The sequence below is a fragment of the Solea solea genome, chromosome 13 (genome assembly GCF_958295425.1).
Source record: "Solea solea chromosome 13, fSolSol10.1, whole genome shotgun sequence".
NCBI classification, from domain to species: Eukaryota; Metazoa; Chordata; class Actinopteri; order Pleuronectiformes; family Soleidae; genus Solea; species Solea solea.
This window is the reverse complement of record NC_081146.1, coordinates 5,592,801-5,605,793: the sequence shown is the minus strand read 5'-3', so window position 1 is coordinate 5,605,793 and position 12,993 is coordinate 5,592,801. Positions and strand designations below refer to the sequence as shown.

Below are 12,993 nucleotides of genomic sequence, written 5' to 3'. Positions count from 1 at the left end.
GACGCGCCTGCGCAGGCCCTGCCTTCCTCTGCCATCATCATCATCGTCGTCACCAGAAGCAGCAGCAGCAGCAGAGCCGGGGCATTGAGTCCGTCCTCCGTGGTCGTGCTCGCGCTCCCTCTGCTGCACGCCTCGTGTAACCGATGAGCGCGTGCAGCTGAGAATTGATGAGGGGCCTCGCGCCGCTGGGTCGTTGTCAGGCACCGGTGTGCGTGAGCCCGAGTCTCGCGAGCGGAAGTGATCATGCAGGAGATTAAAAATAAACCGCGTTACAATGTTTCCACTATACTAATTTCATCATTTTATTTTTGTATATTTAATTCTGTCTGTACTACAGTTTTTTTCCACTTCTATTTAAACCTTTTGTCGATAAAAGACGAGTTTTATTGTCTTATTTAAACAACAATAGTTTCCTATTTTCCCTCTATTTTGTGGGCAACACACTGTTTGTATAGCCCACTGCATGTAGCCTCATGTTTTTGGTGTGGGGACATTTGGAATATTCATTATTCCAATGATAATAATTATTATGATAATAATGAGGAAAATAATTATAGTAATAGTAATAGTAGTAACAGCTGCACCCGTTTACAATGACAGAAAATACTCATTATTATAGCGCATCATAGGTGAGCATTATTTTAGATTCACCAGACACAAACCTTAATAGACACAAACATCACTGTATGCCATGATACATATATGTAGTGGTCATACATGATTAAAGTTAGTTTCTTTGGCTGACCACATGTTTAAACTGTTAGAAAAGTGCAGGATGAACTCCTTCTGAATTAATGTGGTAACCTACTTTGAAAAAGTTCAAAGAGGTACCTGCAGTCCTCCTCAGTTCCTGCAGGATCTGTGCTGCATTCGTTTAGCAATAGTCATGCACAGTAAATGTCCGACTGAAAAAACCAGTAGGAGAATATGATTGAACATGCTAATATGACATACTCACAAGAGAATACAGCAGAATAAATACATGACAGTTTCACCTCAAATCAAATTCAGACAGCTTTGGTTTTGAGTTCACATTTATCCATCAACGTGTTTTAAGCTCAACTGTGGACAAAGTAACAGACACATTTTGAAGCAAGCTGCTCGATAGTCACGTCAGATACAACAACACAAAGAAGAGGAGACGACAGCACAAAGATCAGACCTGTTCTGCAGTGAGTCGTGAAGACAACAAACCATGTATGAGTCTGTGTTCAGGTCAGTGTATTGCAACTACAATGCTACAGTGAAAATTAATTAGTCTTGAATGTGTGTCTTAGTGCATAACTTTGCTCAAACTGTCATTATCACATTACTCTCGGGAAAATTTAACAGACTGGTTTCACTTGCACTGGCACTCAAAGGGCACTGGGGTTGCGGAAGTTGTGTCCAGCAAAGCGAGCCTGGTCACCCAGCTCCTCCTCAATCCTGAGAGGAAGAGGAAGGAGAGAAACGTGAAGAAGGCGGATGGATAGATGCGATAAATGTGACAACAGCAGAACGAGGGGAAATCAGAGAAATGCAGTTCAATTACAAGTTGCATAATATGCTGTCAGTGATATAACAGTTTTTCTGTATACAGTATGCTCATATACACATTCACAATAAAATGTATATGCTCCCCACCTCATGAGCTGGTTGTATTTGGCCAGACGTTCAGACCGACAGGGGGCTCCAGTTTTGATCTGCAAGGGGTTAAAAAAATATATTATATAAACTGTATATATATCTATATATATATAGATATATATCTTATATCTATATATATATGGCTGACAGATACAGCTGCATTATTACTGATATTTAGTATTATCAGATCAACTGACAGGGATAAAGAAGAACTTACGGAAATATTTATTTTCATAATCACATTATCTTTTTATAGCTCCTTTATTTTAAATCTAAATAATGTTTTCATTTGTATTCAATTTGGTTGAAATCTTGACACACAGCATGAGGAATGGTCCCCAAGTTGTGTTTCAAAACGATCAATACCGTAACTACTGCAAGATATTAGCTGATCTCTGTTTGAATTGTTTATATAATAATTTGTTTGCCTTATACGTGTGATTATTATATAGCATTACTTGAGCTACAACAGAATTGTTTCCTTACGAGCTACTTTTGCATTGTTGCTGCATTGTTTCTTAAATTATTTTTACCTGTGTTTGTCTGAATGTGAGCAGCACATCTCAAAAGACCAGATTAGATTTTGGTTGTGTCTTTGCACAGGTTTGTGCTCCCTGAGTGTTTAATCTAGTTTAATTTTATATTCCCATTTATGTTAAGGTGCCATAACGTAAGACTAAAGGTGTGAGTGTGTGTTACCTGTCCAGTGCACAGACCGACCACCAGGTCAGCTATAAAAGTGTCCTCTGTTTCTCCAGAGCGATGGCTCACCATCACTCCCCAGCCGTTCTCCTGGGCCAGCTTGCACCTGACACGTGAGGAGGCAGACGCGGTGAACACAGTGTTAAATATAATGCGACATGCATACATGTGGTCACATTTCTGCTTCAAACATCACAAAATCAACTCACGCCTTGATGGCCTCTGTGACAGAGCCAATCTGGTTGACTTTAAGCAGCAGGCAGTTGCAGGCCTTGTCCTCCACGGCTCGTTGTATCCTGCGCGGGTTAGTCACGGTCAGATCATCTCCAACCACCTGCAAATGAACACCATGCAGTTATAGAAGCAGATGAGAAACACTAAGGATTTTACACATGGAACTCAGGAGTGTGGACATTAAGCAGCTTTAACCTCTTTTAACTATATAGTTGCTTACCTGTATTCATTTATTTAGTTTCTTACCTAGAGTGAATTTTTAGATTGTCTTCATTATCTTACTCTTGCCTCGGTTTGCTCTGTTGCTGCTATTCTTCGTCTTTTTCCTGTTTTTCTTTTCTGTTTCTCACATGTTTTTATGACTGCTCTATGAGCCGTTGAATTGGCCTCTGAGGAAAAATAAAGTTTTTTGAATTGAATTAAATTAAATTAAATTTACCTGGATGCCCACGGAGGCTGTAAACTGTGACCACGCAGGCCAATCATCCTGGTCAAAAGGATCTTCAATTGACACAACTGAAAGAAAGGGACAGCATTCACGTCATTTGTCTGCACACATGTGAACTTATGAACCCCAGTTGTCACCAAGCTACGAGCCAAAATGACCGGTGACATGGCACTGATGGGAGTGATGTCACACAGATGCACACGGACTTGCACATTTCAACAGGAAAGACAATACTGACAGCCGCATAAGTGTAGGTCCCTGTTTCTGTGCACTGCAGGGCATAATTAAAACCTCTTAACATAGCCATGTGTCAGGAGCAGAGACGAGGCTGTGTGTGGAGATTCCTTATTCTCCATGTCTCTACCTCTATCTACTAGATGGTTAAAGAAATACGTAAAATGAAACAAAGCATGAAAAATAGTCAGTGACATCAGCTATTATGAACCTGATGTGTGATCTGCATACACATAGATAAACTTCCATTGTTGTTCTAGTCTGAACTGAATAGGAGTTAAATCACACATAAGAGCACACACCTGGATAGTTGTTAATAAAGCCCTGGTAGATGCTGGCCAGCTCCTCACCACTGATGTTACGGGCAGCGTTGGGTGGAGACTTGAAGTCCAGGTCGTACTTGCCCTCGATGAAAAACTCTGAAGCAGCGACGTCCATCCCGATCACCACTTTGTCTGTGAAGCCTGCTTTTTCTATGGCTGTCTTTATCAGCTCTAGGGCTGAAGCAGAGACACATATATATATATATATACATATGAATCACCTCGCCAAATCACCACTGTTTTTAAGCAGTGGTTGTGCTTACCTTCGCTGTTCTCCTGTATATTTGGTGCAAACCCTCCCTCATCTCCCACATTTGTAGCATCCTGACCATACTTCTCCTTGATGACACCTCTCAGAGTCTGGTACAGCTCAGCCCCCACACGCAAAGCATCACGGAAGGACTCGGCCCCAACAGGAAGCACCATGAACTCCTGCATAGCCAGTCTGTTACCAGCATGGGAGCCCCCGTTGATCACATTAAATGCCTACATTTGGGGCCAAACAGGGATGAAAATGTTAAATGGCAATTGGGGATGGGGATGGGATGAGCTGATACGATACTCTGTAGTTTCTTTGACTTAGATATCAGACTGATACTGGTAAAAAATCACAGATATTGGAAATAGGAACCCTTAATATTACATAAATGCCTCACTAAACACAAGATCCACAGCCATCATAGGACCAGAACATGTGTCTGCCACTCTGCGGTAATCATGTCAGCTGTGTGGATTTATTTCAAGATACAATATCGAAAAAAATAAACCTTAAAAAAGCTTGTTATGACAACTGGTGTTAACAATACTTTTTTTAAATGACTCACAGGAACTGGTAGGACAAGCTCTCCATTTCCTGCAAGATCAGCAATGTGACGGTAGAGGGGGACACCTTTCTCTGCTGCACCAGCTTTGCATATGGCCAGTGATACTCCCAGAATAGCATTGGCCCCAAACTTAGCTGAGGGAAACAGAGATGAGTCACACAGCGCATGCATGCACTCAGTAATCAGTGGAGCAGACACACATGTTGTCACACATACACACTGTTCCTGCACACGAGACGTGACCGAGGCTTACATTTGTTGTCAGTGCCGTCCATTTCAATCATGATGTTGTCCAGCTTCTCCTGCTCCATCACACTGACTCCCTGAAACAGAAGCAGCCACGTTTAAATCATCTCAATCATCTTCCCCAACACTCTCCTCTAGATTGTGCATCCCTGCTCACCGACTGGACAAGGGCAGGTCCAAGGGAGTCATTAATGTGACCAACAGCTTTAGTTACACCTGCAACAGCAGGACAGAAGGAGACGTGTGGAGTCAGTCAGTCAGTCCACTTTCAAAAGACAGAGAGTAAATGAAAACATGACAGGAATGATAGAGGAAAGACAGAGAGGAGAGAGGAGGGGTCTTGTCTCAAGTGTTCACCTTTGCCCTTGTAGCGAGTCTTGTCTCCATCTCGGAGCTCCAGAGCCTCATAGATGCCAGTGGATGCACCGCTGGGCACAGCAGCCCTGAACAGACCTGGAAGACAAACGATGGGCAGGTGGAGGGCGAGGGACAGGTATCCAGGGGTGTGGGGGTCAACGGTTGAGGATGAAAAAAAGAAAGACAGACGTGTGTTTGGACTTGCCTTTAGCCAGTATTTATTGTCAAATTTTCAGACAAGAGCAAAATTGGGATTTTTTTTTTTATATAACCTTTGTCTGTGTGAAGATCTACTTCCACAGTGGGGTTTCCTCTTGAGTCCAGGATCTCCCTGGCAACAATGCTCACAATAGACATCCTGCAAATGAAAATAAATGGGCACATATTATTTAACCATTAGTTCTACACGACAGTTCACTGCTCACACATACAACTATACACTGATTCTCATGTAATTAGAGAGGCATGAGCTTGGGCAAAAAAACACACACACACACACACACACATTCATCTGAAAATGAAGACTTCTCTTCCACACAGTGATGCTAGTGACGCAGCCGTAGGGATGGAAAGCTGTGGAAAAGATGCTCCCCAGGAACATGATGTCACTCACATACACACATAGACTCAGACAGAGAGAAGGAAACATAAATCAAAAGCTAATAATGCATGCCTATTTATTTATCTACTGTCCAACCTGTTCCGGACCACAAGCCAGCTCAATGCCAGTGCTGTTTCAGTCAGTGACAGGGAATATGGACCAGTGAAGAGATGAGACGGTGTAGAAAGAAGACAAATGCAGAGGGAAATGAGGAGGAAGGAGGAGGAGAAGGAGGCTTGGGGTGATGGAGGGGATAGAGAAATGAATCAATCTTTTTAAATGTTACCTGCAGCGTGTTTGAAGCCTGCTGGAGAAAGCAAGAGAATTATGGTGGAGAGAGGTAGATGGAAGAGGAGGTGGTGGTGAAGAGGGAGGACAAGGGGGGTGAAAACACATGACACGCCGGGGGGAGGGGGAGTGTGTGAGTCATTGGAAGATGTAAAGAGGGGAGGGGAGTGAAGCAGAAAGGCAAGTCACATCTATAGGACAAATAAAAATATGCTGAGCAACATGTACTGTGTTTCTGCACTACAACCTTTCCAGGCTTCAACTGATAAACTCAACATTGTTGTCCTGATTTCATACCAGCTCGTATTTGCTCATTAGCACAGTAGCTACAGTAAGAGATACGGTCCCAGCACATTGCCTGACACGAAGTTGCTCACAAATCCAGACAGTGTCATTATGCTGCTGTAAACCGGAGGGTTTCTGTTGCTGAAATGAAAAGGAACATCTGTAAGCCTCAGATGTGGATGACAGGCAGATGATATCACAAACACTGCAGAGGACACATATCAGCAGAGGCAGGCGCACAAACGAGCTGCTTTGACGAGGCACTTCAGAGCTCTTGTAATGAGGATTAAAGCAGACAAGGAGACAGGTAGACAGGTATGAGGAGCAGTACATGCTGGAGGGAGGAGGGGAGGAGGAGGATTTAAAAATAGTCAAGGGTGTAAGTAAAGATACAGTGAGCACAGGAGGAGGCTGGCAGTGGGCCCACTGTGAGAGAGATTTGTAAAAAAAGAATGATTTTTTTCATTGGCTGCACCATCTGGATGTCACATGACCTAGAAAAATGGAGGCACAAGCAAGAGAGACAGAACATGTGCACATACAGTTGGAGGTAAATGCATGGCTGACTTTGTCTGCTGGAAAAACATGCACTCACTAGCCAGTTTATTAAGTGCATCTATTGAAATGCATGTTAATATATAAAATATGTAATCAGCCAATCACATGGCAGCCATGCATACTTGACATGGTCAAAATGACTTGAGAATGAGGAAGAAAGTTGCTTTAGGTGACTATAACATGGCTGTTGATGTCAGACAAGCTGGACTCATTTATTCAGAGACTTCTCTTCCATTAAACCTCTGTTTACAGAGAATGGTCTGGAAAAGAGAACATGTCCAGTGAGCAGCGGTTCTCCGAGTAAAAATGCCTTAGTGATGGCAGAGGTCAGAGGAGACTGACCTCAACCTTCAAATAAAGTCTACAAGATCAACATACAACAGGGCGAATTGTACCACTGTCGAAGCCTGAGTAGGTCTGCATCGCCTGCATTGGCCCCATGTAACAGCTTCATGCCCCAAAAAGACCTGCACCCCCCAACCCACACACACACTCACCCCACACGTATAAAAACACAAAATGCCTTCCCTACAGACAGAGTTGGAGTTGTGACTCCTTGGAAGAGGTCCCTCTCAGAGGTCTCACTGTACCTTTAATGGATAAAACAAATGAAAACACAACAGTTTCAGACGATAATAAATGAACTAAAATAGAATATAAAATGTACTTGTAAACACATGTACTTGTATGAATGTAATGAAAACCACATGAACCCACCGGGGCATTAAACCCGTACCTTACATTATCCAAAACCCCCCAACTACTACACACTCACATTTAAATCTGTATGTTTTGTGATATTCATTTTTAATAAAACAAAGTATGTATACAGTCTGTACACACTCAAACACAACCACAACGACGAGACATTTTGCAATTATCTAACAATGTTTAATGAACTTTTATTTAGTTAGATTAATTAGGTAACAGTATACAATTCAATTCACTGACACACTAGTGTCTTCACGAACATAAAATGGACTGTACAGCAGATGCACTGTAATCTGTAGCACTTTTGTGCCGTGGACAAAAACACATGTTAAGTTTTCAGAATGTGTATTTACTGTATAAAGTGAGTGTAGTTAAACCCAATTCAAAAACACTTTTTACGTGTGTGCGTGTGTGTGTGTTTTCTATGTAACAGTTAAGAAGCTGAACTGTAAATGTTAACTATTAGGTGTGTGTGAGGGCTTTGTTGTGTGTAATACGTTGTTTATATATAGACAGTCCAGTCATATCAAACATTTACGACAGGAGGTTGTGGCAGGCATCAACTTCTGTCTTCAACATGGTTCACAGCATCAGGGAAATCTTCCTTAAACTCCATCATTCCGTCTGCTCGCCTCGTCTAGTGTGTCACCTGAAAACAGTAGATTACACAAGACCAGAAAACACAGGTAAGGATTTTGTTTGACATGTATGAATGTTAAACACATTCACTCAGGTTGGCCAGTAGCAGCGGCTCTGATCAACCCTCCACGTGACCTCGAATCTCGGTTGTATAATGACAATAAATATCCTTTTCTTTCCTTTCAAACCACAAGAGCTGTAAAAATGGATGTCATCTCACACAATGTAACATTCAACACACTTGTGAGAATACTGTCATCTTACAGTGTATCTGATAACTTTATGTGCTTGTTTTCAGGGTTAAAACTATAGATTTTTAAAACTAAGAAATGTCTATTACCTTCCAAACCATTGTCAAATGAGTTCACACAATGCTGATTGTAAAAGTAAAGTAAGATGGACGTAAGCCAATGAAAGCAGATGAAGGATGCAGCATGAACATAATGTTATATTGTTTCTATTCACAATGACCCAGAAAATAACAACAGCAAATGTAACCAAAAGTTACACAGCCTTAAAACTGACTGAAATCAGAGGAGTACTGCTGATACGTCTTTGTCTGTATTAATCTGACAACATTTACTACTAGCTCAACTTGGCCTCCAGTGTTTTTCTTACCTTCTCACCAGTCATAACGTGGGCGGGGCTGGGGCTGGGGCTGACGGTGTCTGGGTGACTCATGTCGATGACCTGGTGGAGGCGTCGAGCTAGGAGGGGCAGTAAGAGCCAGCTGCTGACCTCCTGCCCGTCGATCCCGTCCATACTCAAGCGCACGGGCGTGTGGCGGGACGTACCTTCCTGCCTCCCTCCTCCACTCCTCATCAAACGCGGCAGCATCAGCTAGCAGGAATGGAGGGGACATTTAAGAAGCAACAAATATAACATGCATCTCACTAATTGCACTCAATCACCCGAAAGACTCACTCTCATCGAGGTTAATGAAGTCTTGCCGCTCTTCGCGGTCTCCTGTGCGCCGATTTCGTGAACGCTCCATTATGTGTGCTCTTTCTCCAATGTGGTGGCCGATGGCGAGCTGCTCCATGCCGCTCTCACTGTCCCTCATTGACCGTCGCGTCTCACGGATCTGAGGAGAAAAGTCAACTTGGTTTACAAAAACAATCAGGTTACTGCTGCACTCATTCTGGAATGTCTGTAAAACAACTATGATATTTGCAACTTTTGATAATTTTATGTATTAATGAGGTCAGAAAGTCAAAGTCACGCCTGGATTTAAAAACTAAAGCCCCGGTTCGATAATGAAACTAATCGTGTCTGTCTAAACTGCACTAAAAAAACACTCCCTGTGCTAAAAGTTATTGTGCAAAGTTATTCTCACCCCTCCAGGGCCTGTTCTTGTTGCGCTGGTCTGCTGATACACTTTAGGAGCCCCTACATCTGACGAGGAGTAGGAGATCACCGTTGAGGAAGAGAACGACTGACAGTTGGGTGAACCGGACATTCTATCCTAGAGAAATATAAAAACAAACAGCAAGGTGAGATAGAGCACTGTTCAAATACCAGTTTCAGTCATGATTGAAATTACTTCTGTTTATTTGAAACTGGGCGACATACTTCACTCACCACATTTTCCATCATTTCTCCCATCATGCCAAACATATCCATGAATCCGCCACCCTGAAAAAAATAGATTAGAGATTTGTTAAATTCTCACCTTAAGAACAAAGAGATAAGAGATTTTTAAGATATCATATACTAAAGCTGGCATAGGTTTCACTAGCTGAGCTCTCTACTGAATGGCCAAAATCTGTCATTCCCATTTGGCAGTCAAATGTTCCCAGCCTGAGCAAATGTCCATGTCTCAAGATGGTTTTCAGCTCCATAGGTGTGACATACAACCACACTTGGTTAAGTTGGTGTTGTATTAACCAACTAAAAAAGCAGGGACTCATTTATTCCTTTTTTAGTGACAGGGTTTATGAACCTGCATTTTGAATAGACTTTATTGAAGCCATCTTTGGTTGTACTGGGTATGTCTATGTTATCTATGTTCCACATCCTTGCTTGTTTTGTTTTTTTAAATTGCGTTTTTTATGTACTGCCAACTGCAAAGCGAATTTCCCCTTGAGGGACAAAATGGTCAGGAACTAAACACCCCCAAACCTCCATGAACTTACAAAATAGAGTTTAAAAAAACAAATAACTACATTATTAACCTACAAATTCGCAAACAATGCAATTATTTATCTTTGAGTAAAAGTAAAGTTTTTGTGCAATGTGGTCTCAATAAACAAATGCAGATTTGTAAATCCAATGAAACTACTAACCATCAAAACCCCACAGAGGCCAAAATAATAAATCCTTGGAATACTTAAGCTAATTTTGGAAACAAGACTGTACTTTTTGCTACTGTGGAAGAAATAACTGAAATACTCACCATTCCCATCATGCCAAATGGGGTCAAGGGACCAGCCTAGCAGAAAATGAGAACAAATTGTAAAATCAAATTTAAATAATATGAATTAACATTACACATAAAAATGAACACAATAAATTGACATTACAGCATGTTACCTGTCTACGAGGTACACGATGTGGCTGCATTTGAGGGGCAAGAGCAAAAGGGTCCATACCAAATGGTGCAAACAGGCTCATCTGCTGCCTGTGAGCTGCAAAGGGATCCCTAGAAAAATTGGAAATATTATTTATGAAGTAATATTTATCAAATGTATTATGCAGATGTGACACATCACTTGCACAAAATGATTCTCGTCTGCTTCCTACCAAAAGTTTCACTCAGTTTCAGGCACCAAAGTCTCAGAAAACTAGATGTACTGCGTCTGTGTAACAGATTTCATTTAGACAACTGCTTACAGCATGGGTAGGAAATGACATACGCTCATTATCAGCTGTAAAGACTACTGTGTGACTTCCAGCATGAGTCTGATATTAATAAAGTTAGCATGAACCAGCCATTAGACATGAACCAGTAAACAAAATTAATTTAGTTTCCAAAAACTACCCCTTTAAAATGATTGAGCTTTAAATGTAAACATTCTTAGCATAACATCGGATCAGTCACAAATAAATTCTGCACAAAGACAACAAACATATAGCTATATAGTTATGTAGAACCATGTTTTGTGGTCTGGACCCCTCAGAGCCCTGATCGCTACATCAAAGCCTCTGTTCATACTAAGTATTAACATCTGTTTCAGATCTGATCACAAGTAAACAGCTCTAAGTATTAGTAACGGTCTGTGATTACAGAGAACAGAAAATGTGCAAGTTCTCCAAAATAGTTGGAACAAGACACACATAGACATCCATGAAAAACACTGTACAAGTCTAGTTGAAGCATTTCTACAGTTTTGGGGTAAATAGTGGTTGTGGAAACTAGTGGTTTTATTAATCTTATTATTCCATGTTTAATACACACAAACTTTTGTTTTTAAACAGACAATCAGACATACAGAAAACAAATTAAAAGACAATAAGAATGTGTGTGTAGCAAAAAGAAAACAAAAGGGGGGTGGGGATAAGTACAGTGGATGTACAGTCACCTGAAATCTGATATATATGTTTTTTTCATAATGAATATATTGTACATCAAATTAATCCAGTCCTCCAAAGTAGGAGGACCCTGGCATAACCACTTATTTCATAATAGCCTTGACCATGTAAGCTTTAGGAAAGCAAAGAAAATACCAAGAAGCTTACCAAAGTACAAGACCTGAAAACAAAAGTAAATCTTGATCTTTTTTAAACATTTGCAATGCTAACTCTTATTGTGTTCCAATAGTTGTGAATGCTGGTTCATTTAACATTAAAATAATATCAACAAAAGAAAATCACTCATGGAATTGTATTGGAAGCTTTTGAATGCTTCCTTATTTTAGAGCTTAACAACCTGTGTTATATAATACATACTGTATTGTAAAGTTTCAGTTGATCAACAGTTAAAGCAGAAAATGAGAATAAAACAATATTAAATCTGTCACTAATTACAGATGCAAAACAAAAGGCTTTAGCATAGCTACAACAAACATGATGCAAACTGCAACGTTCTTGTACCAAGTGATGTTTGTTTTTTTGCATTCAGCAGCAACAAATACTGCTGAGCTTTGACAGCGGTTTTATGTTATTGTCAATCCAATATGGTGGACCACCGTAGGCCCCCACCACAGCTGGCTGGAGTCAAAGGTACCTGCTTCACGCCACCGCAAAAACAGAACAATCTTCCACACCAGCCATGTATGGTTAGTAAAACACCGACAGATAACAGTATTTAAATGCAGTTTGAGTAATACCAGTACTTACATCATGTAGGGGTCGTCATCAACGTCATTCAAGAAGCGAAACATGCTGAGATATTTAACTCAGCTGGCTGATGCTAGCCAGCTAGCAAGGTAAACAGTCGCGTTTTTCAAGGATGAAGCAGATGAATGTGCTCAAAACTGCGGGCAGGTTAAATAAGAGGCGCTTTAACTCGCTCCGTCACGGAATAATACGAAGACCTCGCTATACCGTTACCAACAGTGACAGCTCTTGGTGTCAGTGGATAGTAAATTCCAGAAACCTGGAGAAAACATGAAAACGGAAGTCAGTCTTCTGACAAAGAGAAGCAAACACTGCTGTCAAGGTAGCATCAGAGCTACTCGTACTTGACTTCCGGTAGCTTAAATTTATCAAAAGAAAGCATTTCCTTCACATTTTTAAAGCGATGATCTTGTTAAAGAAAAACAAATATTATATTTTATTATATTAAAAATATATGATATTATATTATACCTCGGTACCAGTGAAAAGGCAGATTGAATTCAGAAGAGCAATTACTTAAAAAAAAAAGAGAATTATGAAATTACTAAACAAAAAAGGAGGAAAAGAAATGGGACACTGTTAAAATAAAAATATAATATCTTAATATATCAATAGAGAGAAATAAGAAAATCTTATTGG

The 12,993-nt window shown here is 40.7% G+C and overlaps 2 protein-coding genes across 4 annotated transcripts; both read right to left on the bottom strand.

The window, feature by feature from the left end:
* Positions 1-1,016: 1,016 nt before the first annotated feature.
* Positions 1,017-6,007, bottom strand: LOC131471031 (gamma-enolase-like). 2 transcript variants are annotated; one of them, XM_058647243.1, is made up of 13 exons: positions 5,882-6,007; positions 5,267-5,352; positions 4,995-5,090; positions 4,795-4,853; positions 4,645-4,714; positions 4,392-4,525; positions 3,831-4,053; positions 3,547-3,744; positions 3,002-3,078; positions 2,538-2,662; positions 2,326-2,434; positions 1,624-1,682; positions 1,017-1,425 (listed from the first exon to the last, which is right to left on the bottom strand). In XM_058647243.1, the coding sequence occupies exons 1-13, from the start codon at positions 5,989-5,991 to the stop codon at positions 1,356-1,358; spliced, it is 1,416 nt and encodes a 471-aa protein (XP_058503226.1). In that variant the 5' UTR covers positions 5,992-6,007; the 3' UTR covers positions 1,017-1,355. The 2 variants fall into 2 exon arrangements, with proteins under 2 accessions (XP_058503226.1, XP_058503228.1); XM_058647245.1 differs by lacking the exon at positions 5,882-6,007 and adding an exon at positions 5,692-5,790.
* Positions 6,008-7,512: 1,505 nt separating this feature from the next.
* On the bottom strand, positions 7,513-12,674 carry mlf2 (myeloid leukemia factor 2). Of its 2 annotated transcripts, none has more exons than XM_058647246.1 (8): positions 12,355-12,674; positions 10,609-10,717; positions 10,472-10,507; positions 9,649-9,711; positions 9,413-9,541; positions 9,001-9,160; positions 8,695-8,916; positions 7,513-8,086 (listed from the first exon to the last, which is right to left on the bottom strand). In XM_058647246.1, the coding sequence occupies exons 1-7, from the start codon at positions 12,396-12,398 to the stop codon at positions 8,699-8,701; spliced, it is 759 nt and encodes a 252-aa protein (XP_058503229.1). In that variant the 5' UTR covers positions 12,399-12,674; the 3' UTR covers positions 7,513-8,086; positions 8,695-8,698. The 2 variants fall into 2 exon arrangements, with proteins under 2 accessions (XP_058503229.1, XP_058503230.1); XM_058647247.1 differs by having other exon boundaries at positions 9,658-9,711; positions 12,355-12,673.
* Between the last annotated feature and the right edge of the window lie 319 nt (positions 12,675-12,993).

Excerpts from the sequence above, each read along its gene's own strand:
- LOC131471031 (XM_058647243.1), bottom strand. The coding sequence starts at position 5,991 with ATGTGTTTTCACCCCCCTTGTCCTCCCTCTTCACCACCACCTCCTCTT. Across the intron at positions 2,435-2,537 it reads GTCACAGAGGCCATCAAGGC|GTGCAAGCTGGCCCAGGAGA; the intron begins GTGAGTTGATTT and ends CTCACGTGTCAG. Across the intron at positions 1,683-2,325 it reads TCGGTCTGTGCACTGGACAG|ATCAAAACTGGAGCCCCCTG; the intron begins GTAACACACACT and ends AACCCCTTGCAG.
- mlf2 (XM_058647246.1), bottom strand. The coding sequence starts at position 12,398 with ATGTTTCGCTTCTTGAATGACGTTGATGACGACCCCTACATGAT. Across the intron at positions 9,712-10,471 it reads CATTTGGCATGATGGGAATG|GGTGGCGGATTCATGGATAT; the intron begins GTGAGTATTTCA and ends TATTTTTTTCAG. Across the intron at positions 8,917-9,000 it reads CTTCATTAACCTCGATGAGA|CTGATGCTGCCGCGTTTGAT; the intron begins GTGAGTCTTTCG and ends CATTCCTGCTAG.